The 14,039-nt window shown below is 36.2% G+C and overlaps 1 protein-coding gene across 4 annotated transcripts; it reads right to left on the bottom strand.

Annotated features, from left to right (window-relative positions):
* Window positions 1-399: 399 nt before the first annotated feature.
* On the bottom strand, window positions 400-10,389 carry LOC120202275 (pentatricopeptide repeat-containing protein MRL1, chloroplastic). Of its 4 annotated transcripts, none has more exons than XM_039202711.1 (20): window positions 10,014-10,389; window positions 9,317-9,619; window positions 8,716-9,247; window positions 8,326-8,557; window positions 8,049-8,112; window positions 7,798-7,942; window positions 7,574-7,689; window positions 7,044-7,172; window positions 6,771-6,944; window positions 6,539-6,703; window positions 5,760-5,900; window positions 4,826-4,925; window positions 4,204-4,312; window positions 3,987-4,078; window positions 3,368-3,458; window positions 2,762-2,993; window positions 2,571-2,663; window positions 2,062-2,110; window positions 1,295-1,388; window positions 400-960 (listed from the first exon to the last, which is right to left on the bottom strand). In XM_039202711.1, the coding sequence occupies exons 1-20, from the start codon at window positions 10,335-10,337 to the stop codon at window positions 726-728; spliced, it is 3,420 nt and encodes a 1,139-aa protein (XP_039058642.1). In that variant the 5' UTR covers window positions 10,338-10,389; the 3' UTR covers window positions 400-725. The 4 variants fall into 4 exon arrangements, with proteins under 4 accessions (XP_039058642.1, XP_039058643.1, XP_039058645.1 ...); XM_039202712.1 differs by having other exon boundaries at window positions 726-960; window positions 9,389-9,619; window positions 10,014-10,337; XM_039202714.1 differs by lacking the exon at window positions 10,014-10,389 and having other exon boundaries at window positions 726-960; window positions 8,716-8,970; window positions 9,096-9,247; window positions 9,389-9,514.
* Window positions 10,390-14,039: the final 3,650 nt, after the last annotated feature.

The following is a 14,039-nucleotide window of genomic DNA, read 5'->3' on the forward strand; positions in this document are numbered from 1 at the left end:
TTTTATGCAGGGATTTATTTGCAGGGACTACTTACCATTACAGACGTGCATATGAGGACTGCATATGAAGATTGTTCAACTACGTATTTTATTTATTTATTTAAGTATACATTGTATTTTATCTTTATTTTTAATTTTTTGACTGCCGGAGGTCCTCCACGGAAGCTGCTCTCAACCTGGCGTTGGAGGACAGCCTACTACCCTACCTCTCCCTTACCCCATTACATATAGGAATAGGGTTTTGTTGTTGTTGTTGTTTTTTATTTCTGACTAGGTTTGTCCTTGCATAGCTTGGTCAGGAAAATACAAAAGGTCTGGTAATTGAACTTAATAGTTACATGGTGTATATAGGTGAAATACCAATGCGACTAGTTGCTTTGCCTTCCAATCTCATCTCTCGTAAAAAAAAGAAGCTGCAAACCCTTTGTACGGAGTACAAACCACTAAGTCTAAGCTGACAGGGACGCTATACATTATTTTCAGAGAAAATAAATAAATATCTTGTATACCAAGCTTCTTTATCCATGTTCTTAACTTCATCAAGTTCTTGAGCCAAAATCTCAAAAGCTACAAAATGATGACCGGAAAAAATTCTTTGTTAATCTTCCCATCGACTACTCATCAATCTAGTCAGTAGAAGAAGGCCGTGAAAGTACAAATCATCAGCTTTTGTTTCTGGAGAGACAACTGATTCTTCCATGTAATCAGTTCCAAAGATTCGACCTTTAATGCAAAGAGAGATTGCCGGTTCGAATGTTGCGTTGCTGATGGGAGATTCCTTTTCCCAATCGCATTCGGGAAGCATTCCACTCACCTGGTTTTCCAGTGAATGGAGAAGCAAGCTTTGGTCGAAACCATCTTCTTAGTGCAAGGCCATTGATTCTGATTTTTCCATAGGATTCATTCCCTTGGTATGGTAACCCCATTCTTCTCAATAGTGATGCCATTGCCTGGCCAATCCTGTCAGACAAAAGTAGCTCACATAAGAAACCATCATTCCAATTCATAGATTTTTGGATATATATTCTCATTGCATGAAATATAAACTGATAACCGCTAGTTTCTGCTGTGACGACGACTACTTAAAATAATCACCACCTCATAAACGGTCTTATATCTTTCTTACCGTTGAAAAATTTGGTATTCCTTAATTTTAACAAAAATCACTTTCTGAACCATTACATTATTAACACATGATAAAGTACTAAAGATATCTAGCACTGATTGTGGAAATACTTGGGGTGTGTAGTATGACTGCATGAATGTTGTTTATGCAAGCAGAAGCTCCTCTAACCTTCCAGCAAGATCGATTGATTTCTCCCCTTTAGATGTCAATAATGTTGCCTTCTCCAAGGGCAGTAAGACGGATATACTTGGTAATTTTGCACCTGCACAAAGATGGGTGTACCAAGAATACCGACAGAAGTTAGTAATGTAATATGAAAGCAATCCTATCATGTACCAATGTTATACAATTAAATAAGTTGTTTCTGTCATTTGATTATCAGTATCACACGGTACAATCCATCCTAATGTAAAAACTGACATGTATACAAAATACTAGTTGATGCAAGGGAAAGAATGTGTGGGAGAAGCAGTCGGCTGTTAAGAGCAGTTGAGAGTCAGTTGATCAGTTCCAATTTCAGTTGTAAATCGTTGAAGATGGTATGAAAAGAATCTAATAGAGATGAAATTAGTGTTGTAGGGATGCTGAAGAGAGAAAAACTTCCGAACAGTGCAACTAATGGAGGTTTTTAGAGATAAAAGACAAGAAACTTCCCAGAATGAGAACGGTATTATTCAACATAGCTTCTCAATTTACAATTGCAGTATTTAAACCCTCCTAGCAACCCTCGACAATCTACAACTGAAATTGCAACTGATTATTATCCGATGAACTGAATTTCAACTGCTCTTCCCGCACACTCTTTCCCTTGCATTGATAGTCTTCTGCTAAAACACTCTCGTAGTTCCAGCAATCTTACGAATCAGGGATTTATTAAAAAGTCGGGGAAAATCCCAGAGTAGATAATAAAAGAAAAGAAAATGAGATCATATTACCAGCAGCAAGCCGATGCTTGAGACCTTTCAAGATGGTTAAGAGATAAACCTGACCAAATTGTGCACAGTAATTAGTAATATGAGATTCTTAACTAAAGCATTATGTAGTTTGCTCAAATCAACCGCACACAGTATAAAATTCGTTGAGCTTTATAAAATTCTGACCATTCATTCACGCTTTTGTACATTGGAACTAAAAAATAATAATATACTACGTAGGAATCTGGAACAAAAACGATAAAATTCCAAAGGGGAAAACAGAAACTTTCTCAGGTTAATCAAATTCCAGTTGTTATAAAGTCAAAATTATACATAGATCTTCAAATAAAATTATAAAGACCAAGCAGTTCAAGCATTCATATTCTCATTAAACAATAGGACACATAAAGCTTCCGAAGTCCAATGCACTCTCATAAGGAAGCAGTTAACCTCATTGCATGCAAAGTTAAAGTTCCTTAAAGATATGGAACCTTTTATAACATTACACAAGAGGAAAGAGATGCACATACCTCTGCTGTATTAATTTGCATCTCTCTTGCATCTACAACAATAGGACTTTCTTTGAAGGATACGCATGGAACAATCCCAAAAGAAGCAGCCTCCTAGAAAAGGGTAACACATGCATGGGATATAACCACTCTTTCCAAATTCCAAATCATGAGCACAAAGAACAGGCAAATTACAGTTGAGCATTACTTACCTCAATTACTGAAAAAGCACGAGGATCATATTCGCCGAATCCATCTATCAGTGAACCAAGGCTAGAGTATTTTGATGGATCAGCAGTAACTTCAAGGTTCTCAACAAGTCTACTTCTCACAGAATCATCACAAGGGAGCTGTAAACATCCTAAAATTTTTGAAACAACTTCCATGGTAGGTAATGTACCAGCATTAATAGTTTCACGGTAGACAGTCAAGGCAACTGACGTCCTAAAATCCAAGCAAGAAATCAAAATCAATTATTGCCAAAATCTTTCGTAGTTTTCAAAGTAAATAACGAAAGCAGGAATCATAGATAGCATTTTTCAATCAAAACTTTTTTGTTTACTTAATTAGCATGAAGTAGGAAAATTTGACCAAGTTCGCCGATCAGGTATCATTTAAAAAGTAAAGCAAAAGCTAACACCACTAAAATGGAGTAAGTATAATATCCCCTTAAATATATGATAAAGAGAGGTCATATAGAATACAACCCTCCCCAACCAAAGAAAAAATTGGCAATTCTTCAGTATTTCTACTAAGATCAAAGGCAAAAGTGGGTTTAATTAAAAAAAAATAGTAAAGTTGTCAAAGGAATCCTGTACCATTTGTTTTCAATATGCGGTCGTCCTGAATAAAAAGACAAAACAGTCTCACCAACCGTACAAGCCTTCTTAAATCTTCGCAAGCACATGTCTACAAAGAGAATACCGAAAGGGTTATATAAACTCGTTGAAGATTGTGTGCGTATGTGTGCACCAAAAATTACTGGGGATAAAATGATCTTTATATGAATGCCCTGTAGTTCACTTGGAATTTGTGTGTGTGTGTGTGTGTGCGTGTGTGTGTGTGAACTACAAACCAAGCAGTTCAAGCATTCATATGCTTAAAATACAAAAAGCATAAAACACGATAAAATCACTTTTGCTTTCAAATAAATACCATGAACATGAAGCTAAAATCCGAAGTATTTGATTGGTAAGGATATTTAAGTAGTAAAATAAAAAAAATTAAAAAATCCATCACCAAAACCACCACAACATTCTTATAAAAAAAAACCACCACATTCTATTAGTTCCAAAAGAGGAACTTACTACAGCAAATAAAGGAACCAATTTTCAAGGGGACTGAGAGGAAAAAGACCTTTGGAAAGCATAATAGCGAGGTAAGTCATTCAGAAGGTAATATCATAGCACTCTTAAGCAACACAGAGTTTAAACTTACCAATTATGCATCTGGACATGATGAGGTTAGTTGCAATCCCATCATCTCTTGCCTTAGAGAGGAGCATGAGACCTACTTCAAGATCATCATTCCTATTAAAGACAGATGATGAAGGAAAACGGTAGTTAATGCACCAAACTTCAGAGGTTGACTGGGTAAATGCATACATATACTGTTTATGTGTCTGTGATACTACCAGACTCCAGTGTGCACTTACCTCTCACTTGCCACCAAAAGTATTGAGTATGTAATAGTATTTGGACTCAATCCGAATTGCTTCATCTCTGACAAAACTTCCAAGGCCTTAGGCAGCTGATTTGCTTCACCTGTATTTAAGACGGTATCAGTCTGTACTCGAGTTATCATTAATAACTATCATGTTCAAATTCGGAGGTCGTGGGATCGAGTCCCACGGAGGGCATTTCATAATTCGGAGGTCTCTTACGGAAGCTGCTCTCAACCTGGTGTTGGGGGTAGCCTACTATCTTACCTCCCCCTTACCCCATATATATGAAAAAAAGGGACAACCATTTTTTTTATGTTCAAATAATGTATTTTTATATTATACTTTAAGATTATCAATGCTATGAACCTTTAACCTAACCCTTTAAAGGGTTAAATGAGATATAACTTTTGAGGGAAGGGCAAAAGATAATATATAAACTATTTATTAATTTAAAGCAACTCTCACTTGCCATATATTTGGTTTGATAGTTGCATTGACCTCCAATACAAATTAACAACATAATTTGTCTCAAAGAGAAACAAAAAGCCGCATAACCAATTAATAAACTGTTAACTTTGAAGCCACAAATAACAATAACAGATAAGAGTCTTACACAAGGAAGTAATTAAAGCATTAACTGTAGAAACCGTTAACTTCAGTTTAAGAGCCTTTATATTCTCATACAGCTCCAGTGCCTTCTCCCAGTTTCTAGCCTGAAATATATCAGAGAAGTTATCATTGTTATTACAGTACATATGGCATTAAAAATTTTGCGTACAAGACGTGGCGCAGTAGTGTATCTATTGTCGGAAGACGATGGCGGGGGAAGGAGTAGAAGGTTCAGGTGATCTACACCATGCTTTTTGTCTGGAGCTGGAAGTTCGGATGGTCTTTAGCCAACAAGACGTGGTGATGTGGTGGAAAGGCGGCTATGTGCGTGTTTTTTTTTTGTTTTCTTATCATGTGAAAGCTCTGTGGCCTTTGAGTTAGAAGTTGGCTTTTATGGTTTTAGTCATCTGTCACCCTTGGCTTTTTTCTGGTTGTTTTGTTTGATTGAGTGTCTATCGGGCCTCGTTTAGGTTTTTTGTTTGGCCAGTCTTTTTTAGGCTGTTGTTGTTGCTTTGTTGGATTAGGCTGGTTCTGGTAGGATTGTTGGTGGCTGTTTTTGGTGTTTTGTTCATATTGGGGGTGGCTCCCTGGTTGTATCGTGTTCTTTCTATGGTTAATAAAATCTTAAGGCACTCTTTTTCTCCTTCCGCTGATTAAGGAGCTTCTCTATAAGCTCCTTTAATCATGAAGGAGGTTTTTAACGAGGCCTGCAATTCCTATCAAAAAAAAAATTGCGTACAAGACAATTTCAATGCCAGACCCAATGCAGCATGTGCATGGCTAAGCAAAGAAATACACAAAAATCAAATGATTCAGCAATTGTCTATTTTGAAACAGCAATAAACCTTAAACATCATGTGTGTATCATGCTGTTCTAGTACTTCAATACAGTAATATGCTAATCAATTTTCTCAACACGAATGCCTGGCCAGACTTACATTGCTGCAGGCTCCCATTAATGAACTATATGACACAATCCCAGTATTAATCCCTAGATTCCTTGCTTCTTGTACCAATTCAAAAGCAGCATCTAGCTTTCCAGCATGCCCTGCAACATCTACTAAGGCACTGATAAACACCTGCATTAAAGCAAACATTATCATTGCCAAATGAGCCAAGAAAGAGATAAATCAAGATACAGTAAAAAAAAACTAACGACAAAAGAAAAAAAAAATGATCACAACTGATCTGAGATCAAGGACATGGCATCCTACATGCAAAAATTGATTTAAGTTTAGTGAACCTCAGACTATTTAAAAGTCCTACAATATTATTCATAGGAGCTGCTAGTTTATCTTGAAACAAGAATGTGCCAAATCCAGTCAACGGCATTGCAGTCGTTTTTTAATGCAAAGAGGCAGGTGCGATGACCAATTAGATTCTGTTGGTCAGTTTTGAGAGCAATGATTCAATGCTTAAATACCAAATTAAAAGGCGATTGCTTTTTCCTATGGTGTATTATGTGTCACAACTCTCAAGCATTATGAAAAGCCCCAGACCTAGATGACTACACAGATTTAACTCACAAAATAAGAGACCCTACAAACTCAGAACCAGGATCAAAATGAGTATTTCATTTTAAAATAAACACCCCCCCCCTAACCCCTATCATGACTTAACACTATTCCCTATGTTCAAAGGGGAGGGCATGCAGACCCCAAAGATAAAAACGAGGGAAAAGTAGGAGAAAAGAAAATGTAGAGGAGCAAGAGGATACCTCGTCAGGAGCCACACCTTTCTTTTTCATGTCATTATAGACACTGCAAGCAAACTCCCAATCACCAGTCCCGCCGCAACAATTAACAGCAATTGTATAAACTTCGGGAGTGCCCCTGATGTTGAATTTATGTATCATCTTATATACTTCTCGTACCCGATCAACCTGTAAGCAAATACATTATGATGTTAAAGGAAAACCGAGAAAAGATGACAACAATTGGTATGCATACCTGACCAGCATTTGAGCACGCCTTCATCAATGCACCAACAGTAACATGATCCGGATCTATAGGCTGTGTTTCAGCCATCATTTCTGCTAACACATCAAAAGCACGATCCACTGCTCCAGATTGGCCACATGCAGTGATAAGTGCATTGAATATAACCCGGTCTGGCTTTACATTCTACTGCATATATTGCTTTAATTAGTGTGAAGAAACTATACATATAATAAAATAACTTCTAAATAAATAAGAGAAAATAACTTATTTTCATAATAATACCTTAGATCTCATTATTCCATAAGCACCAAATGCTTTGGCCACTTGCCCGGCTCTAGCACAACCATCAATCAGTGCTCCATATGTATTAACATTAGGTTCCACTCCAGCATTAACCATCTCATGAAACACCTATGGAGTAAGATTAACAATCAGATTACTATTCACTAGTAAGTTATAAATTGCTTTTATGAAATGTAATTGTATAACCAAAAAGCACCAAATGTTTATCTGTCAGATTTGGTCAACATGTGATATGCAATGAAAATACGAAGAAAACATTTCTATCAGTTTGCACTCGAAGAAAAAATAAATTAGGAAATAAAGTTACCTGTACTGAAATTTCAATTTCAAATTTCCAAAACAGAAAAAGATTAAACAGTAGATTTCTTTTTTCTACATATAATCAGTTTCAGAGGGAAGAATTCTCATGTGAGGGTGGAAAGATTAGGAAAAGCGGAATGAAAATGCAAACTGTAACAGCAAGACGTGAACAGCTTGGTGGTACCAAGAAAAGTTAGAAGTTTCCATACCTCAAACATTGTATCAACTTTGCCACTTTTGGCGCATGTAGATATTAATGTAGTGTAAAGTTTACAATCAGCTTGGAAACCAGCTTCCTGGACAAGTCGCAAAACTTGAAAGGCTCCTAAATTTGCAAAGACATTAGATATTCAAAGCATATTCAAACAAAAGTATCTTATGCAGATTAAGTGTTTAAAAGCACCTAACAGTCTGACAAAACATAATGACTCACCCTCTGAATCCTTAGAGCATGCACATACAGACATGAGCATATTAAATGTACTCAAGGTTGGATTCGGAATCAGCTTTGTGAAGCGGAAAGCTTCTTTAACAGCATTTTGCCTACTGCACATTTTGAAAAACTTTGCATGATAAACCTGAAACCAAAAGAATTTGATGTTCTCATAAAAGAGAATAACATTAACACCACTCCTTTTTTTCTCTGGAAAACCCAATGAAATGTAGCTAAATTACCAGCCCTACCTTATCCATATCCAGCAAACCCCCTTGTTCCATATCTTCAAGCAAATCTACACAGTCACTTAACCTATTATGAATCAAAAACAAGATTAAGAGATGAAAATAAATAGTTATTAGAGATCACAACATGAAATTAAAATGTCAGTGTCTAATAATAAAAGTGATCAATTTCACCTAAGCTTTATTTCATTTTAAAGACAAGCTTTTGATACAGCATTAAATTAGTCTAGCCAAAGGGGGACAAATAAAGTTTCTGAACATGTAGATAATGGCAAGTTACCTTCCATGTCTTAGTAAACGGTTGTAAGAACTCAAATGCTCTTCAAGATGGTGCTTGTTATTAGCAAGCTCCCCATTTGGGACAGAAAACTGGCCCAGCTTTGTATCCTTCTCCTGAATCAAGTGTTTTTTCTCCACGTCTCTTGGAGATTCCCTACGTCTTCTGAAGTCTTCTCTTTTGTGAGAAAAGCCTCCTTGAAAATATGGCTGAGTTACTTTTCCTTCTACCATTTCTGGATAAGAAGTATCCAAACAATGTTAGTAACCAAAAAAGCCAAAATTCAGGACAAACTGCTGAAATATGGATCAAAAGAAAAAGGAAAGATGTCAATGCTAACTACAACATACATTAAAAAGGGATCATAATGTCAGATGTCTTTTTTTGCATAACCTGCTGTTTGGAGAGAATTCTTTGCTGATAATTGATCTCTGACGCCTCTGTTTACTTCACCATTCAGCTTCAGTTTCAGTGAAGAAAACCTATTGGTATGTGGAGAGAGAACATGAGAAGACGCTGGTTTTAGGGTCAAACCGTTCAAGTTTGTTGACGATTTTTCCACCGACTGGTCAGCCTTATAAAAAGTGTGAAGCTCTTCTCTTCCAGATTCTTTGAATATGTCATAACTTCTAGTAGCTTCACCTCCTCCTACAAGGACAACAACATCTTCTGCAAGAGCCGCAGAAGCCCTAGACTTTGGCTCTACAGCTAGTCTAGGGAAATCAGCTTCAAATCCATTTACTCTCACAACTTCTTCCAAATGAAGTTCAGACCTTTCTGTGTCAAACTCAAGTGACTGTCCTGCTCCTGATTCGAGCTGCACAGTAGGTTGAAGAGGTATATCAGTAGTTCCAGATTCTTCAGGAACACCAACAGAATCATTATCATTAAATGCCAGGAAATCAGCACCATTTGACTCCGATGCCTTAGCCAACAGAGCACCATCCACCACAGTAGTTTCTTGCAAAAGCGTCTCTTTATTTTCAGAAAATGCCTTAGTCAACAGAGAATCACCATCCACCACAGTAGTTTCTTGCAAAAGCGCCTCTTCACTTTCAGAAGATGCCTTAGCCAACAAAGAATCACCGTTCACCACACTAGTTTCTTGCAAAAGCACTTCTCTACTTTCAGAAGCATCATTCACCTCCCTCATGTTTTTAGTAAAACCACCATTTTCTTTTGTAAAAGTTTCCCTTTGAAGATCACCCATTTCCAAATTCTGACTGTCAGCAGTCTGGATCACCACATCTTTTCCTTCTCGTTGTTGAGGTATAGCAGACCGTGACGGACGAGATACCTGCGCATAGACATCATATTAGAATAATTAGTCACTTCAGAAAATAAACAGAATTAAACCCAAAGGCAACCCAAATGCCAGAATTCGGTAAATCCTAATATAGAAAGGAAAATCATCATAATTATCATGAAATAAGTTGTTCCCCAAAGTTTGGTCTACAGCAATTATAATTACGAGAGTGCTTAAACCATCTTTCTCAATTTTATCTGTGCATTCATTCACAGCTCAAATTTCGAGCCTTCTCAGATAGTTCTTTGTACAACTACCATAATCCCAACACTTAATAATAATTAAAAAAAACAGATAGTGAAAACCAACAACGCAAACAACAACCAAATTTAGAAAAACTTATGTTAAACCAAATAGTAACCTCCAATTCAATCAGCTAACTTACCCTTTTTGAAGTCGCACTCTTTCTCAAAAACTGATTGTAGATAGTAAGAGATAAAGCAGATAACGCGGTTACACCGATGACAACGAGAACCAAATTGGAGTCTATAGAAGCTCTGACGAGAAAGCGGGGAGATTGGAGGCGATTAAACCCCAAGCTTTTGCGTTTCTTCCTGAGAGAAGACCCCCCGGGAGGCCAGAGATTGTGAGTGAAACCAAGGAATTGTCGGGTGATTAGAGGGCGGGAAGTGGAAGAGGGGGATGGAAAAGAAGGTGTGAAATTTGGGGTCTGGAACTTTGAAGAGAAGAAGATTACGTTGGAATCCATTGAAAGGAGAGAAAGGAAAGGAGTAGCTTATCGAGTAACGAAATGAACGATGTTATGCTTACTGTTTGTTATTGGTGGTGTGATACTCTAGCGGATATACTTGCTGACGCAGCAAACTTTGTCTTCTTTTTCCCAGTCATTATTCAATTCCCAAACTTATTTTCTCTCCAGAAAGTAAAACAGAAAATCTAAAATAAGATTGTGGGTACAAAAATTGATTCTTGAAAATAGGGGGAGAGAAAAAACAGACTTAATCCAACGATTCAAACACACGTTCTCAAAACACAACCTTTAAAGGTTAACCATTGCACCAAATTGATTAATCCAGTACATAATAGAGAATAAATAGTTTTTAGATTAAACAAGTTTTGGAATTTATTTATGTTAAAAAAACTTCAATACTAATCTAACTTAAAAAGTATTTATTTTTATTTGAATGCAAGAGAAAGAAAACTGAATGGACTGATATCCTAAGGCACTAAGCTCCTTGCGGCGGCCGGAATTTCATCTTGAACAAGCAGCTCTATAGGTGGAGACCAAAACGTCCGAGTACTAAACGGAAGATTCCATATTAATTTTGTCGTGTCGTTTGCCACCCTATTTCCGTCACGATGTATATGACAACTTCAATCTCCATTCTCGTTGAAGAAGTCAACAATGTGTGGAACGACGAGGAATAAGATCTCCATGCCCTTGCCTTGCTCAAAGACCAAGTAGTTACTGTCAGTTTTAACTACAACAGCTCTCAAATTTGGTTTAAATTTTAATATCAGAATTAGTTTTTTAAATTTGAGGACAATTTCTAATATGAGTTATAGTTTTGATTTTTTTTAGTAATTAATTTTTTTGGGTAAATTACGCCATTAGATTATCAGTTTTGATCTATTTTAGTATTTATTTTTTATTTTTTCAAAATCATAGCTAACGTTTAGTTTTTGTTTCATTTTTTACCCGTCCAAAACTTGACATTAAGTTTTGGGGGAAAAAAGTGAAAGTTTAGCAATGTTTTTAAAATCGGACCGGACATTGAACCGGTGAAAGTACTGGTTCACTGGTTCAACCAGGTTCAACCGCGTTTGAACCGGATTTTATATAAATAATTTTTTTTTTAAATTTTACATAATATTCAAAGCAATATTAATATATATGTAACATTTTTTTAAGTTTACAATATTAAAAGGTATAAAAATATCACAAGTCATAACATATATAAATTAAAAACCATAAAATCAAATGAAACAAAATGATTCAAATCAACTACAACATAATATTTAAGGTAAAACATATTAAATAATAAATATAATTATAATCAAAAAAATAAAATTGGGGCTTAAAAAATCATAACAAATGATGTCATTTAGTTTAATTTTAAAAAAAATAATCTCACATGGCTAAGAAACATAGAAGAGCATCTCAAAAGTTTAAAAAGTAAAAATATGATAACAAAACAATCTCACATGGCTAAGAAACATAGAAGAGCATCCCAACTTACTTCTATAAATAATAGAGGTAATTTGACATTCAAAATCATTGAGCCTTTTGGTGAGCACAGAGCCAACTATTCTTTCGCTTCAATTGAGCTCAAATTTTAGGCTTCAATCGAACTTCTAATTTTTTTTTGAATTCGAGCCTTTTTGAGTTCAAGTTTTAATATTATATTTCGAGTTCGAGTTGAACTCGATAATTTTTAGCTCGTGAGTTTTTGAGTCGAGTTGAGTTTACTTTTAAAGTTTTCGAGTTCGAGTCGAGCTCAACAATACTCGAATTTGACTCGGCTCGTTGAACAAACGACGTCGTTTGGTTTAATTTTTTTTTAAAAGAAAAAAAGTGAACCGGCGGTTCAAACCGGTTTTACCGGTTTTTAGCCCGTTCACCCCGATTTTCAGCCGGTTCTACCGATTTTCAGCCGATTCATTGCTAGTCTGGTTTTGTGAGGTAACCGGACCAGACAGGCCACCGGTTCACGGTTCAAACGGTTGAACCGGTCGGTCTGGTCCGGTTTTGATAACCATGAAGTTTAGGTTCTAAAGCGGACCAAAACTGATAATGGGAATTCAAGCACGATTTTTCCTTAAAACTAATATCCTCCTATTGGCAACCAACATTAAGATTGGTGTCGATGTCGACTAAATAAAAATCAAAGAGAAAGAAGAAGATGACACAAAAATATTAAAAAGAAAACTAGGTTAATAAGTTTAATTTTAAATTATTCAAATGTCAAAATCGAGAAATATCAAGTTTAGGGATTAAATGTTATTTATCCAATGACATATATTATACTTGAACAGACAAAAAAGATGAAAGCTTATATAATCAGCTAAATAAGGACCTCATGAAGGCAAAATATTACAGGATAAGCTAGGCTCAACATATTTTTCCCAACGACGACACTTATAACCAAGCAACAATATCTGTTCGTTTAATCAGTAGCTGTGAGTATGCTCACGTGGAATCATTTTAACATATAGAACAAAAGCCACGCACCCAATGGCCGGTCCAATCCAAAATATCCAGTGTCCGTTCCAAAGGTGACCTCCTCTAACAACAGCTGGACCGAAAAATATTAGGTAGGAGGAGCATGGCGACGACGAAGGCAATCAGGACCGACATTAAAGGTTGGGTACCTTTGTTTCGGTCTGCAATGTCGAGATAACAATGGTGTCCAATGCAAAAACCAGCACCGCAGTCCCAAGAAGCTCTGCCAAAGAAGCCCTCCATACCTATGATCCAAGTTCCAATACAGTTAAACAATGCATAGCAACTCAAAATTTAACAACAATTAATATCTGGGAATTCAAGCACTAACCTCCAAGGAGGAAAGCACTTCAAGGCCTAACACCTTGGTCGATAATGGGACTTTGGCCTCGGGTTTTTCCTTAAATTTCCCTCGCCTGCAAAAATGAAAGAAACTTCAACCCAAATTAAGAATAATTCAGGCCTCAAAACGAAGTAAATGAAACTCGGTGCATAATTACGTTGGAGTAAAGGCAAGATCCTGGACTTTAGTGTCATTATAGATGTTTTCTTCATCTGCAACAATCCCATTTCCTGCCATCATTTTTATTTAACTCTATCGGCTCAAACCCTTTTCTGTGTTAAATGTATGCGTTTGCTGCATGAAACTACACATGTTGTTGTCCATATATATAGGCATTCATGAGTCTGAACAAGAAGAAAGTTAAAATATATTGGCTGCTATATATATATATTATTATATTCATTTTAATTCCAAAGTTCCTTCATCCCTGTGCTACAGTAACCTTTACAGAAGATATTCTGACATGCACTCCATAACTTATAAATTTTATAATTAATCTTATGCGTGTGAGTTTGGCATTTCCAGGTAGATACTTATAATATTACTTGCAAATCATGCGCCTTGAATTTTAAAAGAGATTGAGGTTGAGAAGTAGTGCAATTGATTTATTTCTTTATATGGTTGCTAGGCTGGGGCATTTCCGCATTTGACTTTTTTAACTCAAAACGAATCCCTTCGACATTGACAGTTGGATATTTGCATGAACTTCAATATCAGTACAGATCATACCTCGGTTCGATCAAATCTCCACAGTATGGGATCATGTTCATTTCAAATTAGCCAACGATAATTTCTTTTCTTCACAAAAAACCGGTTTCATATGATATATTTAAAAAAATCCTTTAAATTACTGCACCTTTTTTAGGTAAGCCCTTAAATTAAGT

The sequence above is a fragment of the Hibiscus syriacus genome, unplaced genomic scaffold (genome assembly GCF_006381635.1).
Source record: "Hibiscus syriacus cultivar Baekdansim isolate YM2019G1 unplaced genomic scaffold, ASM638163v2 tig00008386_pilon, whole genome shotgun sequence".
In the NCBI taxonomy this organism is placed as follows: domain Eukaryota; kingdom Viridiplantae; phylum Streptophyta; class Magnoliopsida; order Malvales; family Malvaceae; genus Hibiscus; species Hibiscus syriacus.